Below are 25,082 nucleotides of genomic sequence, written 5' to 3'. Positions count from 1 at the left end.
GAGGCCTAATGGATGTTATATGTTTTCGGTGGCGGCCAGCAGATGGCGGAACGAGACGGTACGGCAACGCGGCAACGTCGCACCACCGATGCGACCTCTGCGGCAAGATGCTGAGCACCAAACTAACACTGAAAAGGCACAAGGAGCAGCAGCACCTGCAGCCGCTGAACAACGCCGTCTGTCATTTGTGTCAAAAAGTGTTTCGCACGCTAAACTCGCTTAACAACCACCGGAGCATATACCATCGTAGGCAAAAGTGAACTTTGCCGACCATAAAGCGCCCATTAGGCCCCGCTACAGCCGTTTGTCGTTCGAAACCCCATCGTTTTAGTTCAGTATGACATTTTTTAAGTGTCTAGGTTGAATTGGCAACATTGCAATTTAGGATAATGATAATGCAAAAACATGAAAAGGCCACGCAATACTACAAATATGTGTTTCTGAAAAATGACTATTATGTTTGTGTTACCCCAACGAAGAGTAATTATAATATGTCAAAAGTCAAACGTAAACTTTAGTCAAAACATCTTTTTTAACACATTTAATATAACGTAATAACACTACTCTTTATGATACTACTTCTCTCTATTTTTCTTTCTTTCTTTTTTTAGGGTGGGTAATAGGGAGACTTTATTTTCCATAGAATATAGGGCAAGCCAGTCAAAGGTAAAAAGTCAAAATTAATCAGCAATACCTTATTTCTCTAAAGTTACGTGACACTTCCAGTTTTTATAGAATTTGCTGATTCAGAGATAACCAAATGAATGGGTTAAAGCAAGTTTTTCATTTCTTTTTTTAGGCAAGTTTAAGTGATATTTTGGCCAAAAATCACATAAAATTTTCAAAGATACCAAAGAATCAAATTGATCTTTGGTAATCGATTATCATGTTTTATCTTAATTCCAAAAAAAAAAATAACAAAATGAGTGTCATACCAACTCGAGTTATGACAAAAACCATTATCTAGCCTAGTGTCATACTCTTTAGAAGGTTAGAAAAGATTTGAATTGATTAAAAGGGTTCGTGTCAAATTAAAAATAGAAAAACCTGCATTTAAACTTATATTTATGAAGATGCTAGAATAAAAATCTGCGAGAGAAAGTTAAAAAAAAACACAAAAAAACATAAAAAAGTACTAGTTTTATATACACAAATATGCATTCATTTATTTAAAGTCATCTAAGTCCAATTTTAAATTTTTAATTTGTAATTTTTAGCTCTTTAGATTTTCTTATGGAAATCAAATCAATTGCAAATCGGAAGACCGATTTCCAATTTTTATTTCATCATTTTTAGCTCTGTTTTGGGTTTTGAAAGATCTTGAAATATCCAAAAACCGGGAATTTTTATGGCTATCGGTACTTTGAAATTTTCACAGATTTGCATCATAAAAACTGTTATTTTCAGTTTATTTTTGAGAATTGCACATAGCAGTTTGAATATTTAAATTTGTCATTTTGGTCCTGTTTTTGAGGTTCAACAAGATTGTTTTTTAGGGAAATTGATACTTGGTATTTTTGAAGTAATCGAAGACTAATTTGAAGTTTTTAAGTTTTTTAAAAAATTCAATTTATTTTTTTTTATGAAGATTGATACTCTGAAGTTTTTAAAGACCTCTAAGATCGATTTGCATCATCAAATTGCCATTTTCACCTTGTTTTTGTGTTTCAAAAATTTTTCTTTTTTAGATAAAAAATCGATTACCAAAGAATTCTGGTTTAATCACTTTTTCCATTTTGCTCATGAAACCACTAAATTTACGAGAAAATAGTATACATGGAAAAATGTGGGTTTTTCAAGGATTCTAACCATTCACTAAAAGTTTTAGTTCGCTAACTCGAGAAGTTTCGGAGATATTGCAAAAAAACGACGACGGGCATATTTTTGAAAACCTCAAATTCTTGACTATTTTTTGTCTTAGTAAAATATGCTTCACTTGGACAGTAAATCTAACAATTTTGGGCTTGAAAAAAGGTCACGTGACCTCGGTAGCATCAACACTATTGGCGACGTTGCCAAACTGTTTATTTACTAAAAAAAATAAGAATTTCTCAATAATCAATAAATCAAAGTATTTAGGTTAAAAGACTTACTAGTGTCTGTACAACCTATTTTGCGACATTTTAGAATAATTTGAAGAAATTTCGAAATATTTTTGAAGACGAGCAACTCTGCGTTTTTAAGGAAAAAAAAACTAGTGCGGAGGTTTTGAATAACTAACCCAAATTGAGAAAGTGCCAAACTTTCATTGTTTTCAGCCAAAGTTGGCTATTTTTTTTACAATTTTCGAAACCTTTAGTTTTCGGTTTGTTAACCGAAATGGTAAAACTCAGCAATATATCCATTTCTGCTTATTAACTATAAAATTGTATGCCATTAAAAGAGTACTACTGTAGCAATATAGCTATTTTTAACTTTTTTTTCCATTTACATTCAAATTAAATTCTTTAACATTTAAACAATTTAACTAGTCTGATAAATTTATAGTCATATCAATTTAAAAATAATGGGGTTTCGAAAACATAATTGCCAATCTCATGAGCTGTAGTTTTTAAGATTTTAGTATTAAATTTTAAATGACAATAATAATTTTAAAAAACTTAAGTGTAATTTTTTTAGGCTCGTTCATTGTTATTTCTGAAAAATTGCCAAATTGACGAGCATTAGAAATTGAAACGAAACTTGCCGATTAGTGAACACTTTGTGATTGAAATTGTGATTTGGACTCGAATAATTGAGAGAAAGACTGATTTTGGAGATTTTTAGTTTGTTGCAATGTTGGAAAGCGATAATCAAAATTAGTTTTTAGGTAACTTTTGGCTGTGAAAGTGTTTTAAGAAAGTATTAGATTGGTGAGTTTCAAGGTGTTCACTAATTGACTAATAATTTTAAGCGTTAACAACACAAATACTATTGTACAATAAGTAGTAATCTCTATTATATACTAGGAAGTAGGGCATATAAACTATAAATATTATTATTTATTAAGGCAACATTACAATAATTATTTATTTTAGGCTCTGTGATATATTTTGTTGGTTACTTCTAAAGATTTTATAATATTAATATATTATTATTTTTGAAAAGCGTAATGTTGTCGCTTTGTACATTTCAACGACATATAAATTGTATATAAGTAATAATGTTTTAGTTGGTTGAGTTTACTTTTAAGATTTAAAAAAAAAGGGTGAATGGGAATTTATATTAATTAATATATTATTTAATTTTTTTAGGTTTTTTATATTGGTTGGTTAAGTAGATTTTGCAGTTTGCACAAAAAGTCAACAGTCGATAAGAAATTAGTGCAATAAAAGATTTTTCACATAATTTGGACATCTAGTCACCCATTGTGGTTTCACTGCCAGAAATTGTTGAATTTTTTGTTGTAACTGACAAAATTTCACTTGTACAACAGTTTGTAGTGTATAAGAGGCTTCATTACCACCGTATAATGGTTCTTAGTTAGTTCATATTTATTTATTTTTAACTAATAGTTATAAGTGTATTTACCTACATTTTTATTATTTTTACTATTTCAACTGTATAGGCAGGAGTATATAATTATTATTAAACTTAAAGAATGTTCATATTTTTCTTAAAATGGAGAGGACAGGACTTGAATTACACTTACGGAAAGACTGAAAGAAATTCTTTATTTTGAGACTCGAGGTATTCTTTAAGACTGAACCGTCAAGTTTGCGACTGATTTTTCAACACAATTTTTAAATAACATTTTATTTATTTCACTTGAGGTTTATTTAATAACGATATTGGCAACCCCATTCTTATTAGTTTGTCCCAGGAGGCTAAAGCAAACATTCCTATAAGGAATATTTCCTTTAACCTTCGATTTTGGTCCTGTGTAGTGGCGTTTTTTTTTTAGTTTTTTGCATTCTAGGCATGTTTCAATGTTGTTTGATGCAATATTTTATTATATTTTATGTAACTGTTGTATAACATTTATTTATGTTTAAATATATTTTTACATTTGCAAAAGCAAACGGCTTGGGTTTTATTTTACGCTTTTTTTAGGCAGCAATTCAAGTCTATCAACAAGTTTTTTTTAGGAAAACTTATTGACAGATGCTATACAGGGTGTTACAGACAATGTACTGCAAATTTATAGTGTGTGTGTGTGTGTGGAAATGTTGTTGGAGCTTTACTTTTTTAGGTACAGAGTGGTGAAGTCCAAATTGTGTTCAGTGCTAATTGAAATACAGGGTTGGTCTGTAAATTTCGACTTATTCCAGCTAGAAAAAACTCAAAGAAAACGTTATGATTCTACATTTGTAATGGAGCTCCATGTATATTTTTCTTCTGGTTCCAAAAGTTAGTTAGGTTAAAACGTGTTTAAAATATTTGTATTTGAAAATTGTGAATATATTGTATTTCGGGTTTCCAAAATACTATTAAATTTTACTAATTCTCTTATCTATTGAAGTAAATATGGTAAAAGCGTCTTTTGCTAGCCATTTTAGAGAGAAGTCTTATATCATTAATTCAGGTCAGTGGCGGAGATGTGGTTATATCACATTTTGTTTATAGAAAAATATTTATGTTTTTTTATACTTTTTCTACAGTATTCTCAGCATAACAATGAAAACCAATTGAGACAATTGTTTTTCTGTTAATCTGCCGATTTCCTTTAATTTTACAAATTTAATATTCTAAAAAACGAAAGTTCCAACAACATAAGCATTTCCTATACATGAACTATAAATTGTGTAATACATTATTTCGTGACACCCTGTATAAAATCCCATTAATGTGCGTGATATGTATGCTTGTATGTTTCTTGTTAATTCTTTTCTTAAATCGGAACCATTTATATTCAGCTTTTTTTGTGTTTTTTCTTGTTGTTTCTGTAAGCAAGCGTCAAATATACATGGTTCCCAACACTGCGAGTGTTGCCACCATAATGGAAAAAAAAGTCGGGAGTTATTTATTATACGTCGCTAGCCATTTTTTCAAACCGCACACTCAAAAATTCCATGGTTGCCAATTTACATCTGCTTCTTTGTACAAGTCTTACTATTAGTTAATGCCATGCGCATTAGATATTACAGCTACAGGGTTGCCACCTTGGTTTCTCACTCGCTTCGACGGGTGGTAACTCTGAAAAAAAATTATAGAAACGGGCAAAAAGGACAACAAAACACCTTCTTGGGAATACCTCTTTCAACTTCGTTCTAACGTTCGTAACGTCCCACCAGTCTGTCCAAAAAGTTTTTTTTTTAATTAAAATTAACATAAAAACAGCAGTACCAAAAAAATAGGGACTGGCAGTGATCGGATCGCGAGTGTGCGGTCGGTGACATGGCAGCGGCGTCGGTTCAAAAAAAAAAATGTCTGTTTTGTACTGGTGGCGACACTCGCGTTTTAATCAAAAACCAGACCAGAAGAGCCAGCAAAACTGAAAAAATCTAGTTTTGAAGTTTTGTTTTTTTTTGTTAAAGTAGAACGAACGAAGTCCTATTTACTTTTGCAGGGGTATCGCCCAAGAAGGTGTTCACTTGCCAGCTTTGCGGCAAAGTGCTCTGTTCGAAAGCATCTCTGAAGAGACATATCGCAGACAAACATGCAGAAAGACAGGAAGAGTACCGGTGCGTGATTTGCGAACGCGTCTACTGCTCGAGGAATTCCCTTATGACACACATCTACACGTATCACAAGTCCAGACCCGGAGATATCGATATTAAGTTTTTTTAGCCAACAGAACAATTTGACTTTTCACCACCCGCCGATTATACAGGTACTGATTATTTTTGTTTTGCGGTGCTACTCGCCCGTTTCACAAAGAACAATATCATCAAGTTGTTTTTCTTAATGTTGGTGATTTCGTAAGAACTAATTTTGAAGAAACTTTTAAAGAGTCTAAAACTTTAACCTGATACGTTGGTTCGTAGAAAGAATCTCCAACCAATAATCAGAAGATCATGTTCAGCTATTGGCCATTATTCACCAACCATATTCAACCAATAAAAACCAACATTTTCCAATTATTAGTTGAAAACCAGTTTAAAATTGCCTCTACGAACAGACCTATTTTATTCACCTATTTTTTCAGACCTCTTATTTAGGGTGGCCCATCAAAAACGAACCAGGGACATTTTTAGGAACCCTGTAGATTCTTTCGAAAAGCGTTTGGACACGTCAACTGTTTTCGATAAAGGAAATAGCATGCAATCTTACAGATTATTCCCAAGTTAAACCAAACAATTTCAAAACATTTCAGATAGGTAATCCCACGTGTAATTCCAAAAAGTCCTAAATTCCACTTAATTCTAACTCTTTTCAAAATTGGTACAAAATTGCAAACTGCAAACATTGCAGTTACTTCCAAGAAATTAATAATTCTTCAAAATAATTCTATACTCTGATTACTGAAAGATTTTATTCATACTTTTACTTTACTAGAAAAAAGAATAAAATAATATGTTTTGTGGGAAAACCGTTACCAAAAATTGATATGCAGAGGAGTTTGAATTGCTAAATTTGGTTTTCTTTTCTGCCATGGTTGCCAGATCTGTCGACTCGATTTCCTTTGACACGTGCTAAGTTGGTTACTATGACAACTAGAAAGTTCGTTCAGACGTCAAAATATAATCCATAATTTTGACTTTCTTTTAACTAAACACAATTTTCTTTCTCAAATCACAAATAACTGAAATATTTACCAGAAAATAGGTCAGCGCAACTGAACAAGCTTTTTAAGGATGTCACAATTTGACAGCTCTTACTTGGTTCCTGTGACGGTTAGGAGGTTCGTTCCAACGTCAAAATGTAGCTTAAAACTTCTACTTTCTTTTGTCAAAACAGAGTTTTTAATGAAAACAATATTAATTACTGAAAAAACCATCCTAGAACAGTGTTCTAGTTCCAAATTCCAGTTCCAATTGTTCCTAAAGGAGTGGTTTCCAGTAGGGTCAGACCTAAAATCCCCAGTTATTCCCCTGGTAAATATTTTTTCCCTTGTCGAAATCGCCCAGAAAAAATATTCCCAAAAAAAATCCTCAATTTTTTTTAGGAAAATTCCCTAATCTGGCAACCTTGTTTTTAAGAACATTATGTTAGAGTTTTTCCACTCACCGATTCAATTGCATTCTAATTTTTGATAACGTTCTGTGATTTCTCTAAAATGTTCATTTTTAAGGAGTTTCAACAAACCTAAAATAATGCTAAATATGTAATTCAAAAGTGTTCCATCTGGGCAAATTCATGTTAATTCCAGGAATGTGTCTGTAATTGTAAGTAATTTCAAAAAATGTTGACGATTTCAAATACTTTTAAAATTTCAAACCACTTTAAGAAATAAACTTGATGTAGAAACTGGTCATTCTCTGTGAAATGGGTGTTACTTATACGAAGTGGTTCAAAAAAAAAATAAAATAGTGTCAGCAATATTTGCATACATACATATAAAAATATCTACAATAACTTTCTATTCTGTCTCGTGTAACTTATAATAACTGTTCTAACAATAACTTCATACAAAATTTGGAAATAAATACTCGTAATATGGCAATTTTGGTACAGTTTTAGAAACTTAAACCCGAAAAGTAAGAATTAAATTCAAAATAGAAGTTGACAAGTTAGTTATAATTTGCCTGTATACGACAAACACTTTATTAATAATTGTTTTACAACCAAATATATCTTTTTTACGAGAAGATAATTTGCATGACCAAACAAAGTTAAATGGTTTTTCATTGAAATACTGTTGTGTATGTACTTTATTTGTGCCACTCCGTATATGCAACTAAATTATTTAAATAAGAAAATCACACATTTTAAACATGGTAAGTCTTCTCGATCAAGTCACCACAAAAAAAAATCATGTCGTAAACGTCCCCTTGTAACGCTTTTGTACTGCCCCCCTATAGCCACCTGCAGTGTTGCCAAACCCGCTCCTCAGCTTGACGCCTGCTTGTCTTCGTCGTGTGACCAGTCGCTACGCATGCTCTTTCCCTCACAACCACACGTCCTAAGTAACGATCCTCTTGTAGGACCGATGAGGATGCCGCCGCCAACGAGCGGGGGTATCAACGAGCCCCAGGAGTGTCCGTACTGTAGACGGACGTTCAGCTGTTACTACTCGCTGAAGAGACACTTCCAGGACAAGCACGAGCAGTCGGACACGTTGTACGTGTGCGAGTTCTGTCATCGTCGATACCGGACCAAAAACTCGTTGACGACCCATAAAAGTTTGCAGCATCGTGGTTCTTCTGGTATGTTGAAGCGGCTGCTCAAGACCACGGCGATCAAGAGCGTTCTGGGTGTGGCGGCTAGTGTCAGTCCGCCCCACGGTGTCATTTCGGCCCAGGGTGGTCAACGACCACAATAAGTAGGTTTGATTGATTACGCCCAGTGCGAAAATGTAACGAGACATTTAATTGACCATGTCAGTGACGGAGGGTGTTTCAATTTCAAGAGCCTCCAGTTTTTTTTCAAGTAACACACCCTCAGTCATTCACATCCTCAAGTATTATCATCACAGTCACTGCCCGTTGATGGTGACGGCCTAGGATTCACATACACACACACTAAAGTACAAAGTTAAAAATTAGAAAACGCAAAAACGTCTAGTTTTATACGATTGTCTCTTCTTGGCAAACTGAAAAATGTATGTATTTTTAAAAGAAAAAAAGTTTTAAAATATTCTAGTTAATGTTGATAATCGAGGTCGGCATATCAAAACTCTATTATATCGAAAATGAGATATATTGTTTGCAACAATTAATTCCGTTTACGGCCAGAACTAAACTGAGTACTGAGTTCGTCACGTGGCTTTTGTGGTCAACTGTCATGCTATCATCACCAACTAGCTCTAAAGTAACCACTGTCATACTGTTACAATCATTCAGTTAAGATCTTCTATTTTTTTAAGTTTATAAAAATTATAAGCTATTTATGTAACCAGTTACGAAAAGATCGATTTTGTGTAACGAATGAATGTTTGTAGGGCGAGCGCAGCGAGGTCCTACAATTTGAATGAGTTACATAATAAGACATTTTCGAAACGTGTTGCATACATAATTTTTTCTAATTTTGACCAAAAAGCGGTAAAAACCATCTTTTAAAGTGATTTAACACAAATATTCACTTTCATAGCACCTTGTATAAACTGTGACAACGACATGTTATGATGGATGTCGCCCATATGTTTCTACGGAAATGCATAAAAACAGGGAGTGATGAAATTAACTTTTCATAACTAGTTACATAAAGAGATACTTTTCGTAACTAGTTACGAAAAGTAAAACGTTTTGTCACTCTAATCAGTTTTGAAAAGTGTCACTTACTTAACTTTGTATTATATACAACCGATAGAAGCTTCTTATGTCATAAAAACAGAATATTTATGATTTATTTTTTCCCAAAAAAGTGCAAATCTTCAAAAGTTCTAAAAAACTTTTAAATGGTTTAAAATGATTGAGAATGACCTTTTTGTATAACCCAACCTGTGTTTATAATACTTTAAAAAAATACCGGTAAAATGTATTCAAAATTTAAATAAATATCTATCTTAAAATGTCTATCTATTGTAAAAATCGAATAATGCAACTTTTTGGTATATTGATGTGGTTTCGTATTTTCGTTAATTTGTTTGGTATAAGGGAATAAAAGCCATTTTAGTGCATGTAAAAAAAATGCAAATAAAAAAAAACTATATCATCACAAATTTGATGTGCTTATAGCGACTCATACAGCGTGTAACAAAAGTATTGAATCTCTTTTCAATATCTCAAAATCCGGTTTTTCTTGTTCAAGATTTGTACAGTTATGATTGGTTGTTAACATCAAATGAAGGAAAACTGGCGTTGTTGTCACATTTACGTTCTTTCGTGCAGTTTCCAAATTAGTTCAAGTTGGATACTCAAATTTTGTTCAGAAAATCTTTGCAAATTACTAGAAATTCCGTTTTTGCAAGTTAACTTGGCAAAGTGTGGAAAAATTATAATCAAATATGGGGATCGAGGAGTCCACTTGATGGTTTCTCTGCAAACCATATTTAACTGTTTTTTGCCCGACTATTGTCTGCAAATATGTAAATTGCATTTTTTGACGTAAATATCTATTTAGTCCCCATTAAAATCTTAATATTGTTAAGGTGGAAACGTAGGAAACTTTTTGCAAGTGTATCTGATACAGATTATTTGATTTTTTTTGTTTTCAAGTGTCAAGAATAAATTTTAGTGATTTAATTAATCATTGACTCTTCTTAAGAAACTGTAATTAGTAACTGCAACAAAACATAAAGCTGGTCTTCTGATATCTTTTTAAGAGTTTCTGATTTCTGACTTTTCATTACACACATTTTAAATTTCTTAATCCAGATTGTGTATTGTTTCTGCATTTTCTTAGAAAATAACATATTGAGAAACTGAATCATTAGTAATAAATGGGCAAGTTTCCTTAAAATTGTCACTTTTTGTGACATTAAACAATTTTTTCATTTATTAACAAACAAAAATTGGTACTGAAGTTTAGTTCTGCGCCATCAAAATCAAAAATTTATTCAACATATCGCACTATGCCATATCAAAAACTTACATGGGCGTCTCTGTTCATTTTGCAACAAAAGAATTATCGAAACAATTTCGGTTTTTCTCATTCTCTCTCTTTCTGTGATTATTTGTCTTGCAAAATTCGTCGCGGCCAAAAATTACAAAGTGGTGTTTATCGTAATAAAATTCGACGCACCGCCGTTTATATTTCTAGTAAAAAACACATTTAAAAGGTGGATGGTTATATATTTTATTAGGGTAAATGCAGTCAGCAAATCCGATATTGCTCATGGTAAATAAAAAAAAAATTGCAACGTTAAGGGTAGGTTATGTGTCTCTGCCTACGCGGTAGGTGTTTAGCATTTTAAACTGTACATGTACGTAAACTTTTATTATTATTATTATTATTATGTTAAACTATTATTATATTAATTGTTAAGTCTAAAAGATAATTCCCTTATTATATCTGTGAATTGGGTGTTTGACACTATTAAGAAATCGTTCTGGATGTAGGCTTAAGTAAACTAAACTTTGAGGATATTTTCCTAAACTACATATCTTCCCAGGGTTAAATTGTCCTTTTTGTACATACATAGAAAAACATGTGCCAATTTTTAAGTAAAATTTGGTTAACTATTATTACTTTTTATATTTAATATTAATAATAATTAATTTTTAAGTCAATGAAATACAGTGTATGCCAAAACCGTTTGTTTGCATGTTCTCACAAGGGCTTAAGGGCAAAAATTTAGTGAACTATATTGTGATTTTGTTTCGTTTATATATTATTTAGTTTAGGGGCAAAAAAGAGGGGACGAGGGGGGTTGTTGTTATTTTTGATATTGTTTTATTTTTGAATGAAATTGCTGTGATTGTTTAAATTTAGGTTGGAACTTCGAGAACATGCAAGTGAACAGCGATGATTAAGAAAATGTCTGCACGACTTTTGTTATACCGTATATTTTTAAAATTTTGTTCAGTGACGTCAGTAACTTTCGAGACGATGACATAATTTAACTGACAAATTATATTATCGTGACACATGAAAATGTTTCTTTACACATGAAACGTGTTTTGTCGACTATATCCCGAATGAAAATATACTGTTAATTCTATAATATACCCTTTTTTAGTTTTAATTATCAGATTTGATTAGATGTGCCGCCAATTTGTTACTCAGTAGCTATGATTTGATCATATGGTCACCATCAGAAGGGTGCAATTTTCATTGTCGCAGTAAAGTGAAAATTTCACTGTAGTTTCAAGGGATAAGGAATATAGTCACAAAAATAAAACATTTCTAGTAACTCGAAATTTCCATTGGAAAAGTAAAGCGAAAATTACTTAAACTTATTAATTTCTTATTTTCTACTAAAATACAACTGAACGAACGTCACTGAATATATATTTTTTGAGAATATCATCAGGTATAGTTGATGCAGACTGAAAAAAATTGATCTGAACCAAGTAGGTACGGTTACGTTTTAAGCATACATTTAAATATGACTGTATCTTTAGTGCTGTGACTTTATTAATATTTACAAAACGTTTTGGGATAAAAAAAAATGAATACGATCGTCTGACTAGGTTTAAAATTTATTTATTTTAGTTTTGTGATATGGCCCTACTACCAAAGACCCATCAGTTTTGACTTGGAAAAAAATATCCTGCTCGGTGAAGAAGTTTCAAATATGTGCCATGTGTAGTATCACTCAAATGGGTAGTAGCAGATTGTTTGTTGTCTACAACTATAATTATTAAAGAAATGAGTTTTTGTATAGGAAAATGGTTTGTTTACAGCCGTTTTTATTTTTATTGCAAATCTATCACCTTTCTGTAGAACTACTCGGATTGGTACTTAAAAACTGTTCTATCGGAAGGTGACGCGACGGATGTATACGAAACCAGAGGAAATGTATAGGTTGTCCTTAAACTGTTTTGTGTAAAAATATTTTCAATTTTTTTTTACTAATGATAAGTTTCTAGAATAGATTTTTACGAAATAAGCGTTAACCCTTAATGTTATAAAACACGTCAAACATATCTATATGTTCATGCCAAACAACAGCAAAGTATATCAAGCCAGTATTAAATAATGTTTTCATCTGCATTAGAACAAAAATCAGATGCGTTAAAACTGTATTTTTTTATAAATACACTGTGTTTGAGGTAAAAAGTACCATTATAGTAATTTTGAAAATAGTGAGATGGCATTGATTTGGTGTTGAACCGAAATCATTGAAATTTTCTGTTTTTCAAATAACTTTGAAAAACTTGGATTATCCTATTTTACGTATTTATTGTGATGTTAGTATTGAACCAGATAGCACATATTTACAGTAACATTCAATCACTTCACTTAGTTAAAAATAGAGTTGGTTTTTATTTGATTTTTTTTTCATTTATGTAGGTGGGAAAACTTTTGAATGGAAATGGAATAAAAATTATTCTGAAGTGAAAGTACTGGCCCTAAATGGTAAGTAAATAATGGTTAAACTAATTTCAAAAAATTAAAAAACAATGTACAGATCCGTAATGGAAATTTTCATCAAGAACATCACAAAATACGTAAAACAGAAAAATCTAATTTTAGACAGTTAATTACGCAATTTTCTCCATTATTTGAACAAATCTCTGTATCTCTCACTGTTTCCAAGATTTCCCTGAGGCCTTTCTTATCTCGGTCATAGTGTATATGGCGTGTAACACAAAAAAATTAGGTATAAATCGTTTAAGACAATTTCACAACAAGTAATAAGTAAGAACTATTTTACTTTATAAAATAATAATAATAATCGTTCCATGTTTCAGCCCTTAATTATTCTGAGTCTAAATTCACTCTCAGGGAAATACGATATACCTCTATTTTCATAAATGTCATATTTTAGGCTCGGAACACATTAGACACGCGCACATTTTAACAAATACCATCAGCATCGATTTTGAACAAAAGTTTAAAAAAAAATAGATTTAAATAATAGAATAATTAAAAATATCCCCTCATAAAATGCACTGCCGTAGCTTTCGAGTTGGAATACAAAAAGAAGAAATATTATTGGGCCAATTTAAACACCAGTGGCGTACGTTCCCTATACCAGGACAACGTATAGGGGAATCGCACAGTGTATGAACAACAGTCCAAAAATTGAAACAAGCTGCCTTGATATCAGTACAACACAATACTTTTAAACTGCAAAACTATATGAAATATCGGTCCTGCGGGTCCGATCTTCAATATATGAAAATATTACCTCAATACTCAGAATATCCGCAGATGTACTTATATTGTAAAATGTATTTAGTGTAAGAAAGAAGAAAACTTCGAAACAAAGCTGTACAAACAAAACTTACGATAACCAATAAAATTCTCTTTATATTTTTTGGTTTTGAAACTTTTGAGCTCGAGTGTGCTTACCCAGCTCGTTAAAAAAGGGTTCTTTCATATCAAAAAAAAATCATAAGAAAACTGTACATACTTGTTTAGTGGCTTTCGGTATATGATTTCTCTGGATAATTGTTTTGATGGTTTTTTTCTCAGTGAAGACAGCATAACATGGAACACCCTCTTCAAACCATTTTTTTAGTGGTTTTCCATCTTGTTCTGTCGATATTATTACACATACTGCTTCCAATTTACTTTTAAGGATTCATTAAAACATTTTTTTTGTAAGAATTAGAAAGCTAATAATTTTTTGTTATAAATATTACAATATAATTGTTGGTGTAATAAAAGTATTGAAACAATGTTGTAGTTTTTCTTTACAATCCATAAAATGATTAAAATGACAGTATGTACCATCATCTATCACAACGGGACGAAAAATAGTGGAGCAATAAAAAAATTGGATTTTAAATTCGATGGGCAAAATGACGTTTAAGTAATGCTTTTTCGATTAGTAATCGATTTATTTCAGTGCATTCAGAAGAAAATTGTCCAGCCATTGCTAATCGATGTGTTCTTATGAATGCGGCCATTAACAATATACAAACTATGCAAACACTTACACACCAAATAGTGAAGTTCCCAACAAATATGAATAATAATAATTGGAATTAATCGAAATTCTAAAAAGTGAAGTGCAATTTCTTATATTTTTTTACGACAAAACAAAAAATATTTAGTTATCCAAGTATTTAAAGATTAGTGTATAATTTTCAGATTGGAAGAACAAGAAGATTTTAAAATTCTGATGATAGTACGTATAAATAATTTCAGATCCAAAACCATTGACGTGCTGTCGGGTGTACCGCAGGGTTCACATCTGGGTCCGCTTCTTGTCAATATACAGGGTAATTCAAATTCGACCCTCACCATTGGGATCTCAGAAACAATAAGAGATACGAGAAAGTTTAAATTGGGGCAAAGTTGCGCAATTTAAAGCTCAACCAAATGCTGTTTTAAAAATTTTGATTTTCCGAGTACTCGCGAAGATATCCGAAAAAAACTGAAAATTTTTTGTTTTTATTTATTTCTAACCTTATTTGAAGAGATATCCTAAAACTAAAAGCATCTTTTCATTGCCACTTTTTCCTAGCTATTCGATGAAGGATTCAAATTTGCCACACGACGTTTCGTTTTCTGTCAGTCATCATCAACTTTCTTTTTTCTTATGGGCGCCATATTGGATTTTTAGCCCACCAAATAGTATGTTTTATTCTGATTTTAGTGATGTATAATAACTTATGATTTGCTTCATAAATAACAAAATAATTCAATAAAAACTATTTTTACTTTAGTTATTGGCTTTGAGTTAATGGGCCGTTTTATAAAATGTCATTATTTGACAGTACTTGTCAAACACGATAATTAGAGCGTCAATCATAGTTAAAAATGTATCTAGAAAAGAAATCCCCGCAGAAAATGTTATTATTATACAAGCATTGCTGAACTATTTAGGTTAATCAGAAAAAGAGATTTGTTAGCATTATCTCTAACTTAAAAGGCTTATTTATGTTTCCAAGAGAAAGATCATCATTTTAGGAACTTCATTTTTTGCCAAATTTCAATTCTTTATAATGTTAAGTGCAAGTTTATAGTTATTTATACAGTAAGTGACAAACCATTTTTTATTCATTCATATTTATTCGAGTGAATAAACCGGTTTAAGTCACGTGTCTTATACAGTATTTTATTAAATTTTGACTTTTTATATTAAAAAAAAACTAAAATTACAGTTCTATTAAATTTGCACTTTTAATTTGAATTATTTTGTTATTTATGAAGCAAATCATAAGTTATTATACATCACTAAAATCAGAATAAAACGTACTATTTGGTGGGCTAAAAATCCAATATGGCGCCCATAAGAAAAAAGAAAGTTGATGATGGCTGCCAAAAAACGAAACGTCGTGTGGCAAATTTGAATCCATCATCGAATAGCTGAGAAAAAGTGGCAATGAAAAGGTGCTTTTAGTAGTGGAATATCTCTTCAAATAAGATTAGAAATAAATTAAAAAAAAAATCAAATTTTCAGTTTTTTTCGGATATCTTCGGAAGTACTCGGAAAATCGAAATTTTTAAAACTGCATTTGGTTGAGCTTTACATTGCGCAACTTTGCCCCAATTTAAACTTTCTCGTATCTCTTATAGTTTCCGAGATCCCAATGGTGAAGGTCGAATTTGAATTACCCTGTATATAAATGATATCTCATCCTGTTTTAAGAATTGTAAATTTCTGCTGTTTGCGGATGATCTTAAATTGTACACGAAAGTTAGTTCTCATGACGAGTGTGATCTACTCCAGGAAGATCTGGGCTGCCTCGGTCGATGGTGTGCCCACAATGGAATGAAGCTGAATGCTGGTAAATGTTGTTCTATGGCATTCTCTCGTCAAAGGTTACCTACTGACTATACTTATGTGGTGAACTCATCAAGACTTAAAACTGTTAGCTTCGTCATGGATTTGGGAGTGCTTCTGGATCCAGCATTGAGTTTTACTTCTCATTTTTCTCACATAACGAGAGCAAATCATTGAAAATGCTCGGATTTATTAGGAGATGTATGTACTTCGGATTTTCGATCACTGGATTCTGTCAAGCTCCTTTACTTTTCCCTGGTTAGGCCTAATTTAGAGTATTGTTCGGGCGTCTGGAGTCCGACTTACTATTGTTATGTGAGAGATATTGAGCGGGGTCAGCAAAAATTTTTAAGATACGTTGCCTGGAAGTTCTCATTTGGTAGACCAGCTGACTTCCTCACCAATTGTGGCTACCACTACATAGATTTCACTTGTCTTCAGTCAGTTCTGAGGATTGATACATTGTCAAACAGGAGAAATGAGCATGATTTAACCCTGCTTTACAAGATTATAAAGTATAAAGCCATTATTTAACTGTCCTGACCTACTCTCAGATATTTTATTACATGTACCATATCCAAAACCACTCGCTTAATCGATTTATTCCATGTTACGTTCGACAGAACGAACTACAGCGCAAATTCTTTTCTGACTAGAGTTTTATCTCTGGCAAACGGAAAACCTGAGCTGAATTATTCTTGCGGAACTTTGGTACAGTTTAGGAGACAGAGGTCAGGAATCTACAGATGAATGTTCAAATATTAGACAAAATTTATGTAGTTCGTACTCACAGTGTTGTAAGTTTGTGGTACATTGCTTTCACTAAGATTACTTTTCTTTAAGAGAGTTTGGTCCTCCTTTGTTTCTTTCTTATAATTTAGTTCGTTGTAATTGTATTTAGCCTCCTAGATCATGGGCATGTCCCGTAAATAAATAAATAAACAAAATAAATAAATTACTAAGAATTATTAACATACGAACTACAAACACATAAACACAAAACACTGACTAGAAAAGTAAATATGGATAATAAGAACAAAAATTAGATTATTTAAGATGCAATCTCTATTTGCAAATCTTCCTTATTCTTTGTATTCTATCATCAATAGGTACATTGACACTAACTTTGAACACCTTCTAACACAAAAGAGTTAATAAACAGTGTGTAAACAAAATATTGCTTTGAAAGTAACGTTTATTTTTATTCACTTAATAGTAAGGAACCAATTATGCCGATCTAGTATACACTAATATAGATGTTAAAAATACATTCAGAAAGATAATTAAATAAAAGTAGATGTAAATATTTTCAGTACTAGTTTAAAAAAGTTGAATGTCTAATCCGGACCATTCTGAAAGCTTCAGTAATCTCAGTCACTTTCAGAAGAAACATCATCACTGTCACTGCTGTCAGACTTAGACAACGGACCGTCGGTAACAATAAGACCGCGTTCCCATAAAGACGCAATCAAGTGGAGTTTATCAGTTTCGTCAGATATAGGCAGCTGATCAACCTCTGAATAAATAATAAATTTTTAAAGAATTTCCAAATGTAATGTTTACACTAAAATATTAAACTCAAATCAAGGTATCTTACCGACAAATTCTGGATATTGTTTTTGCAGCATTTCCAAGCCAGGAATTAACGAATTATCAATTTCCAGCCACTGCTGGTCTTCTCCTTGATACGTTTTAGCATTATCAGTGCAAAAATAGATTTTAGAACCGTCGGCCTCTTTAACCACTCTCAAAGCGTAATAACGCAAAAGTCGAATTTTTACTTCCGGTCCAATTTCCACCCTAAATAAATTGAACTCATTTTACAAATCCCAGGCAGGAAAAAGCAATAATAACCTATTGTAAACTCTCCCATTTTTCATATAATCTCCGTCACGTTTGGATGAATTCTCTGCCTCCTCCCTTGAGTACACAGGTGGCATCGAACTGTGCATAAAATGCTTTCCTAGTAAATCTGCGGCTACATCCACATCCATATAATCCACAATACTGCTAAATAATGATTTAAGTTTATCTATTATAAGTTTCCTGTTGACGGAATCATTATTTTTATTTACGACTCCCAAGTACTTAAGGTAGTTTAATGGCAATCCTTTCCTAAACAAATAACAACCATATACTGAATTGTTAAAACATATTTTCAAATTTAAAAACCTGAATTCAATATTTTCCTCAGCTGCCGTCGCTAAAGCTGAAGGTATAATCCTTTCGAGCAAGTCAATATAAGCCGTTTGCTGGTAAACTGACACTGTAATGTGAAGAGAGTGTTCCTCTTTTGTACAAGCTGAAATTGTATACATTTAGTATTGTCGTTTACTTTTAAGCGGAGTTCAAGTGCCTTCATGAATTGTGCCTCTGGGGAAATATAAAAGATCACCAGCATTTAGTTTAACTTCCATAAATGGATCGTCCAGGTCTTCTCGGTCGATGTTGAGGCTAGAACCACGCGCAAGCACTAAGGATGGACTGTAAGGACAGAAATGAATTGAAGTTATAATTTTTGTAGTAATCGTTTTGGCTTGTCAAAAATAGTGCACAAGGATTTTTAAGTATGTGAAATAATAGAAATGTCAATAGTTATTTACCTAACAAGTGCGGGAAGTGACACTTCCGGCTCGTATTAGGTACAATATTTTTCCTATGATCCTACAGAACACTACAATGAGAACATTTGCATTTTACAATTAGTGTTTGTGTCATGCTATTTGTAGATGAAAGGGTTACAATAGAAAACTAGTCAATTAAATTTCTTGCAGGTGGGTTGTCAGTTGAGATTTTAGATGTTGTCAAAATATTTTTCTTAGGATTACTACCATACTACACAGGCAAAACAGTTCATTTACATTGTAATACATTAACAAGTAGTTATTAAATAGTCACTTAAACTGAACATGTAAAAAAATAACTAAATATAATGTATAATTAAATTATAATAATTTAACATTCAATTATCAATGCTGCTACTTCCGCCATGAAAAATCATCGTAGGAAAAAATGTTTTCCGACACAAAGCTTTATCATTGATTTGAAAAGTCATAGGCCATCTGAATACTACACTTTTCAGGCACTCTGTATAGTAGCGGCACTGACGGACTGTCAAACTTACAGGGATGAGTTTAGCAGTTTTTAATTTTTTAAGAACAATTTTGCTCTCTTTCAAATTTTTCGTAACTTTCACCGTTTTTGAGTTAATTAGCAAAAACTGGTTTGATGCAACAAATTTTCAAATCAGTTGAAATTGTGGTCTGAAATTTTAACACGGTTTAAAGGATAGTTAGGGACAAAATCGCCTGTTAAACCCGCTTGGAGTAAGAAAATTATTGTTTTAAGCACATTTTTGGAATCCTCATTAAATTTCCTATTCAATAACCTGAAAAACACTACAAATTTTGGTACAGTCAGGGAGAAAAGCGGTCTCAAAATTTGAACTGCTAGAAGCACAAAATAACAGTCATGGACAAAATTGCCTGTAAACCCACTTGGAGTAAGAAAATTATTGTTTTAAACACATTTTTGGAATCCTCTTTAAAATGCCTATTCAATAACCTGAAAAACACTACAAATTTTGGTACAGTCAGGGAGAAAAGCAGTCTCAAAATTTGAACTGCTAGAAGCACAGTTTAAAAGAACAGTCACAGACAAAATTGCCTATAAAACCCACTTGGAGTAAAAAAATAACTGTTTTAAACATATTTTTGGAATCCTCTTTAAAATTCCTATTCAATAACCTGCAAAACAAAACAAAATTTGGTACAGTCAGGGAGAAAATTGGTGTCAAAGTTTGAACTGCCCAAATAACAGTTTGAAAAGACAGTCAGAAACAAAATTACTGGTAAATCCCACTTGGAGAGAGAAATTTATTGTTTTAAGCACATTCTGGAACCTCAAAACATTTACCTGTGTTTGATTTGAAATAGTATGAACATGAACAGATTATTAGGACAGACAGGTACTCACTCTGGCTTGTACAACTTCCAATATTTACTGCCCTCCAACTGAATAATAAAAGCTTCAATATCATCAAAATGGGGAGCAAATCCTTGACTATTAGGAGGAGTCAGGTAAACATTAGTCCCCACCATTGATCCAAAGTACTCTTGTAAATTTGATATTATTGCATGGATATGCTCATCATATGTTTGTGGATTTAGAACTCTTATGCTACATCCGTTATTGTAATAATCCCATAACAACACTGGTGAAGCTCTGCCTACAGGTGGAAAAAACAAAGTTATTTAGACTACCAGAACAACTAGAAAAACTAAACCTTCTTCATCCATGACTTCTTTTTTTCCATTTGAATAAGTAACTACATCAATATTTTTGTTAAAGGATAAATGATTTTCTCTTAGAATTTGATCCAATCTTTCAGAGCTGAAAACACTATTATAATAGTCTTCATTTTTGCGTTTTATGTGCAGTACATCTTTTTCCCAGTAATTATCAAAAAAGTCTTTAGGACTAATTGGGTCTATGATCCATTTTAATACTCCTAAACTGTAAGTGAGTGGATTAAATGGTTTTGCTTCCTTTTTAGACACCAATTTACTGTTTTTTTCTTTATTACTTAAACTTGGCAACAGTTTTGTTTTAGGTTTATTTTTTGGATTCCTTATAGGTACTAAAGTTGGAATGTCCTCTTCAGAACTGATATTACCATTTGTCACTTTCTTGCTTTTTTTCTCTGACTTTGAAGCTGCAGAGTTTTTGCCTAATTTTACTTCAACTTTGTTTTTTTTCTGTAACAATAGTGTTGAAGTGACAACATGGATTTTTTCTCTAACTGTGTGGTTATTTTCACCACTGGAGGCTTTAAGGGGTGGTTTTTTAAACTTTGTAGTTATGGGGCCTGGTACCAATGGGAAAGCTTCTGTCCTTTTCTTATCAGAAATTACAACACCATTTGTATGTGCATGGCCAGTGCCAGCTTTCTTAACTTTTTTCTTCTTTTTTTGTTTTAAGTCCACTTTTTGATGCTTTATTTTTGCGTTTTTTACGGTAATTTGCTGCTTTTTATCCAATTTATTCTTTTTAGTGACATTTTCCGGCTGTTCGGGATCTAAGCTCAGCTTGCGTTTTTTCTTGATCGGTTGCTTTTGATATACTTCAAAAGCCGACTTTACCTTCTCCATAATGTTGGACCACTTAATCTACATCAACTAAACAAAATCAATAATTTGAATTTGTATTAGGAACACATGCACAGCAAAAATTCACTTGATTTAAATTTGTTCTTGTTGGTTTTGTTAGGTTAGGTTAGTCAGTAGTTCCATCTTCTTCTTTTCAGTAAATCTGGATTTAGTAATCTAACCTAATTTCACCATAACCTTATTTAACAAATTATCAATGTTCTTAAAAGATAAACAAGAAAATTATGTGTACAAAAATAAGTGGCTGATTAGTAGCATTAAACTTTATAGAAACACGGTAAACAAGTAAATGTAATGACACGTAACGTACTTAAAAGTAGCATCCAGAATGCTTCTTTCAGCATAATTTTTCAGGTAAAAAAATCACTTTCACTTTAGGTACTTCTACTACAAGTACATTTAACTATTGTAGATTCTTTTCCGATGTATATCTTTCATTCTAAACGCTTTTATAATAAGAACAGTGGGGCAAGATGTCCTGGGCATTATGAATGTGAGACTGCTTTTACTTGAATCAACAATTCTGTTCTTATCCAAGGAACCACTATTTAAAGCTTGTCTCACTAATGCCAAATCACATAATTGGGCTCAAGTTATCAATTTAATTTGGTTGTCGTAAGTTGTTAATTTTAGTAGGATTGAAATGTGTTATTTTGAAGCACAGTGTTGCAGTGTACCAATATCTGCCACATTAGGGCTTGTACTTGTGTATATCTGGATCAATGTCCTCAGCCCTACTGATAGTGTGTATTTTTCACAGTATAAACTTGGCTGCTATGCAGTGGCTTTATCATGTGTGATAGAACAGGCAACTCAAAGTGTTGTTTTAGTTGCCCAAAGTTTTTGTTTTGTAAAGCTCAAGGTATGTGGGATGTTTCTGTGATAAAACTGTTTTAAGAGGGGTTAAAGTTTGTAGGTTATAATTGAGACAATTTATATTGTTGGAAGGACTTTTATATTTGTATACTTTGTGCTGTTGTACCCCAGGGAGGCTATTAATGCCTTCTCTTTAGCTCAGGTTTTTTCAGCTGTACTACTTTGCTGCTTGTATTACAGTTTTTTTGCTTGGTATATAGCAAAATTAAATAAAATTAAAGAGCAAGACCATGATGAACGGAAAAAAAGTGTTGACCCACTTTTTCAAGATATGAGTGACTTTCCTTTTCGAAGTGTTCTAAACTTTTTTCCTGGTTTCATGTTTAATGAGGTTAGTATAGTTTGTTCTGCAGCCATAAACTTACTTAACTGCTAAATTGTAGGATGAAACAATTGACAAAAAACTATTAGTTTTGACAGTGAGCTTTGTCAAACAATCAGTTATTAAGCAGGTTCTTACTGAGGGTGAAAGATATGTAATGACAATTTCTCCAGTGTTAACTTTCAGCCAACAATCTATTTATGACATAGTGAATAATTTGGGAAGTTTGGCTGCAAGGTACTTTGTTTTAAACTCTCAACATTACAGGAAAAGCCAGGGAAAATAGTGATTAATATCCAAAAAAGTGCTTTTCAAGAAAAGATCAAATTAAATTACAAAACTGATATATTCTGGAAACAACTTAAATAAAAAAATAAATATATTTCAATTTATTTACATTGAAGCTATGTCAGCAGGTTTAGCAACTACATATTGACCATTTTTGTTTAACTGTTTCTACTTTTATTTGTAGACATTCCAAATACTACATAAAAAGTAAATAGTTCGGTTTGATTAACTTTTTTCAGAGAAAAATGGACTTTTCTCATTTTTTACCCTGACTCTTCACACCTAAACTGCAACATTTAGTAATAAACATATTTGGTTTTAATGTAGATTTATTTTTCGTCCGATTGAGGAATCTGCATATTTTTATTTCACTCAGATGATTCAAAGGGATGAATCTTTAAAAAAACAGTCCCAGGTAAAACCAGCTTAACAGAAAAAGTTGATTTTTTAAAATGTTTTTTTTTTTCAATTTAAGAAAAACGTAGCTGAAGCCTGTGAAGTGCTCAGTCAGTTGTGCAAAGTGGTAACCAGTATAGGGCTAACAGTTGTGGTGTTTGGGTATTCTTACAGTTACACCCTACTGTATTTGTATGGGGGCCAGAAATTAGTGGCTACAACACTTCCAACTACACTACTTCAGTTTCATTGTTTTGCTATTGTTTTATTAGCTGTTAATGGTGTGACTGAAGCCTATGTTTTTGCCACCATGAATAACAAACAACTTGACAAGTATGTAAACCAAATAAAAATGTGATTGAGAGTGTCTCAAATTTAAGTATAAGCAAAATAGCACAAATGACAGTTAACTTTAAAATTTGGGACACCTTGTACCTTCAAATTTGTAATAAAAATTATTCTTTTAGGTACAATTATTTAATGGTAGTGTTTTCCATCATGTTTCTAATCATTTCATATTTACTGACCAATATTCTTGGACCTGTAGGCTTTATACTGGCCAATTGTATTAACATGGCAGCCAGAATAGCACACAGTTTGTATTTTATTAACAGTAAATATTCAGAAACTGCATACAGGCCTTTAAAAGGACTAACACCAACTTCAAAGTTTATTGTAGTTTTAATCATTTCAGGCATTTGTACCAAATATTCAGAGGTACAACAGAAAGTTTTAACACTAATTTGATCATTAATTACTGGTTTTTACAGATCTACCTGCTACCAAAGTCATTTTTGTTACATATCAGCTTTGGGGCTGTATTTTTCCTTTTTACACTTGCAGTCTGGGCATTGGAAAACAAGGCTTTACTTCAACTAGGATATGCAAAGTACAAGAGGAAAGTTTCCTTAAAGTCAGACTAAACTTTGTGATAGATAAATGTTATATATTTTGTTTTTATTACCCAGCAGAGTTTTTTTCCATAACCAAACTTATTATTAAAATCACAATGTGAGAAGTCATGTATGTCTATATAAAGCACCTGTAATTGTGCCATTTTTCTGAATTAGACATTTTTCATTATTGTTTTCTAAGGTGATAATTGGGGTTTGAGGGTTTTTGGGCTCTAACTTGGCTGCATGGTTTGCAATAGCTGCAATGTACCCAGCAGTTTCATTAGATGCTTTACCACTTGCTGTAAAAGATTGAATTACCAAAATGTACTGGGCTATTTGATGAGAGTACCTCCAATGCATAAACCTTGCTCATCAGCAAAAACACACCCAAAGACTCCAGGTTGGTTGCAACTGCAAGGGGGACATAATTAAGATTTGGGGAACTTAATAGCAGGATTAATATTAAATAAACTTACATTTTTTCCATTACACTATCTAAGTTATGCTCCATAACGGGTGTTTTGTTTTACTTTTGGCGATATTTCTAATTGATGTAAATTTTTGGTTTTTGTTGTATTAAATGACAGAAAATAAAAACAAAAACAAGCTCACTTGACAGATGACGCTGATGATCATCTGTCAAGTCTTATGTCACTTTCACTTATATACCAGATGCTCACAGTGCTTAGGAGTTCTGTAGAGGGCGCAGTATATCGCTAAGGGAAGGGTATTTATGGAGGAACTAATGATATTTTTGTAGGTAATGATTTTCCTAACTAGATACCCAAATTTGTGTATCTAATCAAGTAGGAAAAGATAATAATTGGTAA

General features: G+C 32.2%; 4 protein-coding genes across 19 annotated transcripts in view; 2 read left to right on the top strand and 2 right to left on the bottom strand.

Moving 5' to 3' along the window:
- Positions 1-14,252, top strand: part of br (broad-complex core protein) — a 70,994-nt gene extending 56,742 nt beyond the window's left edge. For 7 of the 16 annotated variants that reach the window (XM_081995856.1, XM_081995854.1, XM_081995855.1 and 4 more), the window contains exon 9: positions 8,007-14,252. In XM_081995856.1, the coding sequence (XP_081851982.1) occupies positions 8,007-8,344 (338 nt within the window). In that variant the 3' untranslated portion in view covers positions 8,345-14,252. Of the gene's footprint in view, positions 1-42; positions 4,002-5,488; positions 5,753-7,883 lie in introns of those variants that run through there. The other 9 variants (XM_081995869.1, XM_081995864.1, XM_081995867.1 and 6 more) reach the window with 3 other exon arrangements.
- A 3,231-nt stretch (positions 14,253-17,483) lies between these two features.
- NO66 (Bifunctional lysine-specific demethylase and histidyl-hydroxylase NO66) lies at positions 17,484-21,596 on the bottom strand. Its single transcript, XM_081994883.1, has 7 exons — positions 20,592-21,596; positions 20,282-20,534; positions 18,663-18,790; positions 18,479-18,608; positions 18,161-18,421; positions 17,904-18,106; positions 17,484-17,822 (listed from the first exon to the last, which is right to left on the bottom strand). The coding sequence occupies exons 1-7, from the start codon at positions 21,454-21,456 to the stop codon at positions 17,677-17,679; spliced, it is 1,986 nt and encodes a 661-aa protein (XP_081851009.1). The 5' UTR covers positions 21,457-21,596; the 3' UTR covers positions 17,484-17,676.
- Positions 21,597-21,670: 74 nt separating this feature from the next.
- On the top strand, positions 21,671-24,319 carry LOC145739481 (man(5)GlcNAc(2)-PP-dolichol translocation protein RFT1). Its single transcript, XM_081994890.1, has 9 exons — positions 21,671-21,828; positions 21,887-22,089; positions 22,147-22,336; positions 22,391-22,681; positions 22,734-22,909; positions 23,288-23,375; positions 23,436-23,689; positions 23,824-24,073; positions 24,127-24,319. Exons 1-9 carry the CDS (start codon positions 21,769-21,771, stop codon positions 24,277-24,279), a joined length of 1,665 nt encoding a protein of 554 aa, XP_081851016.1. The 5' UTR covers positions 21,671-21,768; the 3' UTR covers positions 24,280-24,319.
- Positions 24,282-24,889, bottom strand: Lamtor5 (Late endosomal/lysosomal adaptor, MAPK and MTOR activator 5). The gene is made up of 3 exons (XM_081994947.1): positions 24,729-24,889; positions 24,602-24,663; positions 24,282-24,551 (listed from the first exon to the last, which is right to left on the bottom strand). Exons 1-3 carry the CDS (start codon positions 24,761-24,763, stop codon positions 24,376-24,378), a joined length of 273 nt encoding a protein of 90 aa, XP_081851073.1. The 5' UTR covers positions 24,764-24,889; the 3' UTR covers positions 24,282-24,375.
- Positions 24,890-25,082: the final 193 nt, after the last annotated feature.

This window comes from Ips typographus, linkage group LG1, assembly GCF_016097725.1.
Source record: "Ips typographus isolate SLU linkage group LG1, UJ_Ityp_2.0, whole genome shotgun sequence".
NCBI classification, from domain to species: Eukaryota; Metazoa; Arthropoda; class Insecta; order Coleoptera; family Curculionidae; genus Ips; species Ips typographus.
The sequence above is the reverse complement of the archived record's forward strand: the minus strand, read 5'-3'. Positions and strand labels throughout refer to the sequence as shown.

What these genes read in the sequence shown, in the direction of transcription:
- NO66 (XM_081994883.1), bottom strand. Translation starts at nt 21,456, where the DNA reads ATGGAGAAGGTAAAGTCGGCTTTTGAAGTATATCAAAAGCAACCGATC. An exon ending in CAGAGGCACAATTCATGAAG is followed by an intron (nt 18,609 to 18,662) that starts GCACTTGAACTC and finishes ATACAATTTCAG; the next exon opens with CTTGTACAAAAGAGGAACAC. An exon ending in ACAATATCCAGAATTTGTCG is followed by an intron (nt 17,823 to 17,903) that starts GTAAGATACCTT and finishes TTATTTATTCAG; the next exon opens with AGGTTGATCAGCTGCCTATA.
- Lamtor5 (XM_081994947.1), bottom strand. Translation starts at nt 24,763, where the DNA reads ATGGAGCATAACTTAGATAGTGTAATGGAAAAAAT. An exon ending in GATAGTGTAATGGAAAAAAT is followed by an intron (nt 24,664 to 24,728) that starts GTAAGTTTATTT and finishes TCCCCCTTGCAG; the next exon opens with TTGCAACCAACCTGGAGTCT. An exon ending in GCAAGGTTTATGCATTGGAG is followed by an intron (nt 24,552 to 24,601) that starts GTACTCTCATCA and finishes AATCTTTTACAG; the next exon opens with CAAGTGGTAAAGCATCTAAT.
- LOC145739481 (XM_081994890.1), top strand. Translation starts at nt 21,769, where the DNA reads ATGACACGTAACGTACTTAAAAGTAGCATCCAGAATGCTTCTTTCAGC. An exon ending in TTGGGAAGTTTGGCTGCAAG is followed by an intron (nt 22,910 to 23,287) that starts GTACTTTGTTTT and finishes GTTTTAATGTAG; the next exon opens with ATTTATTTTTCGTCCGATTG. An exon ending in TTTGTACCAAATATTCAGAG is followed by an intron (nt 24,074 to 24,126) that starts GTACAACAGAAA and finishes TGGTTTTTACAG; the next exon opens with ATCTACCTGCTACCAAAGTC.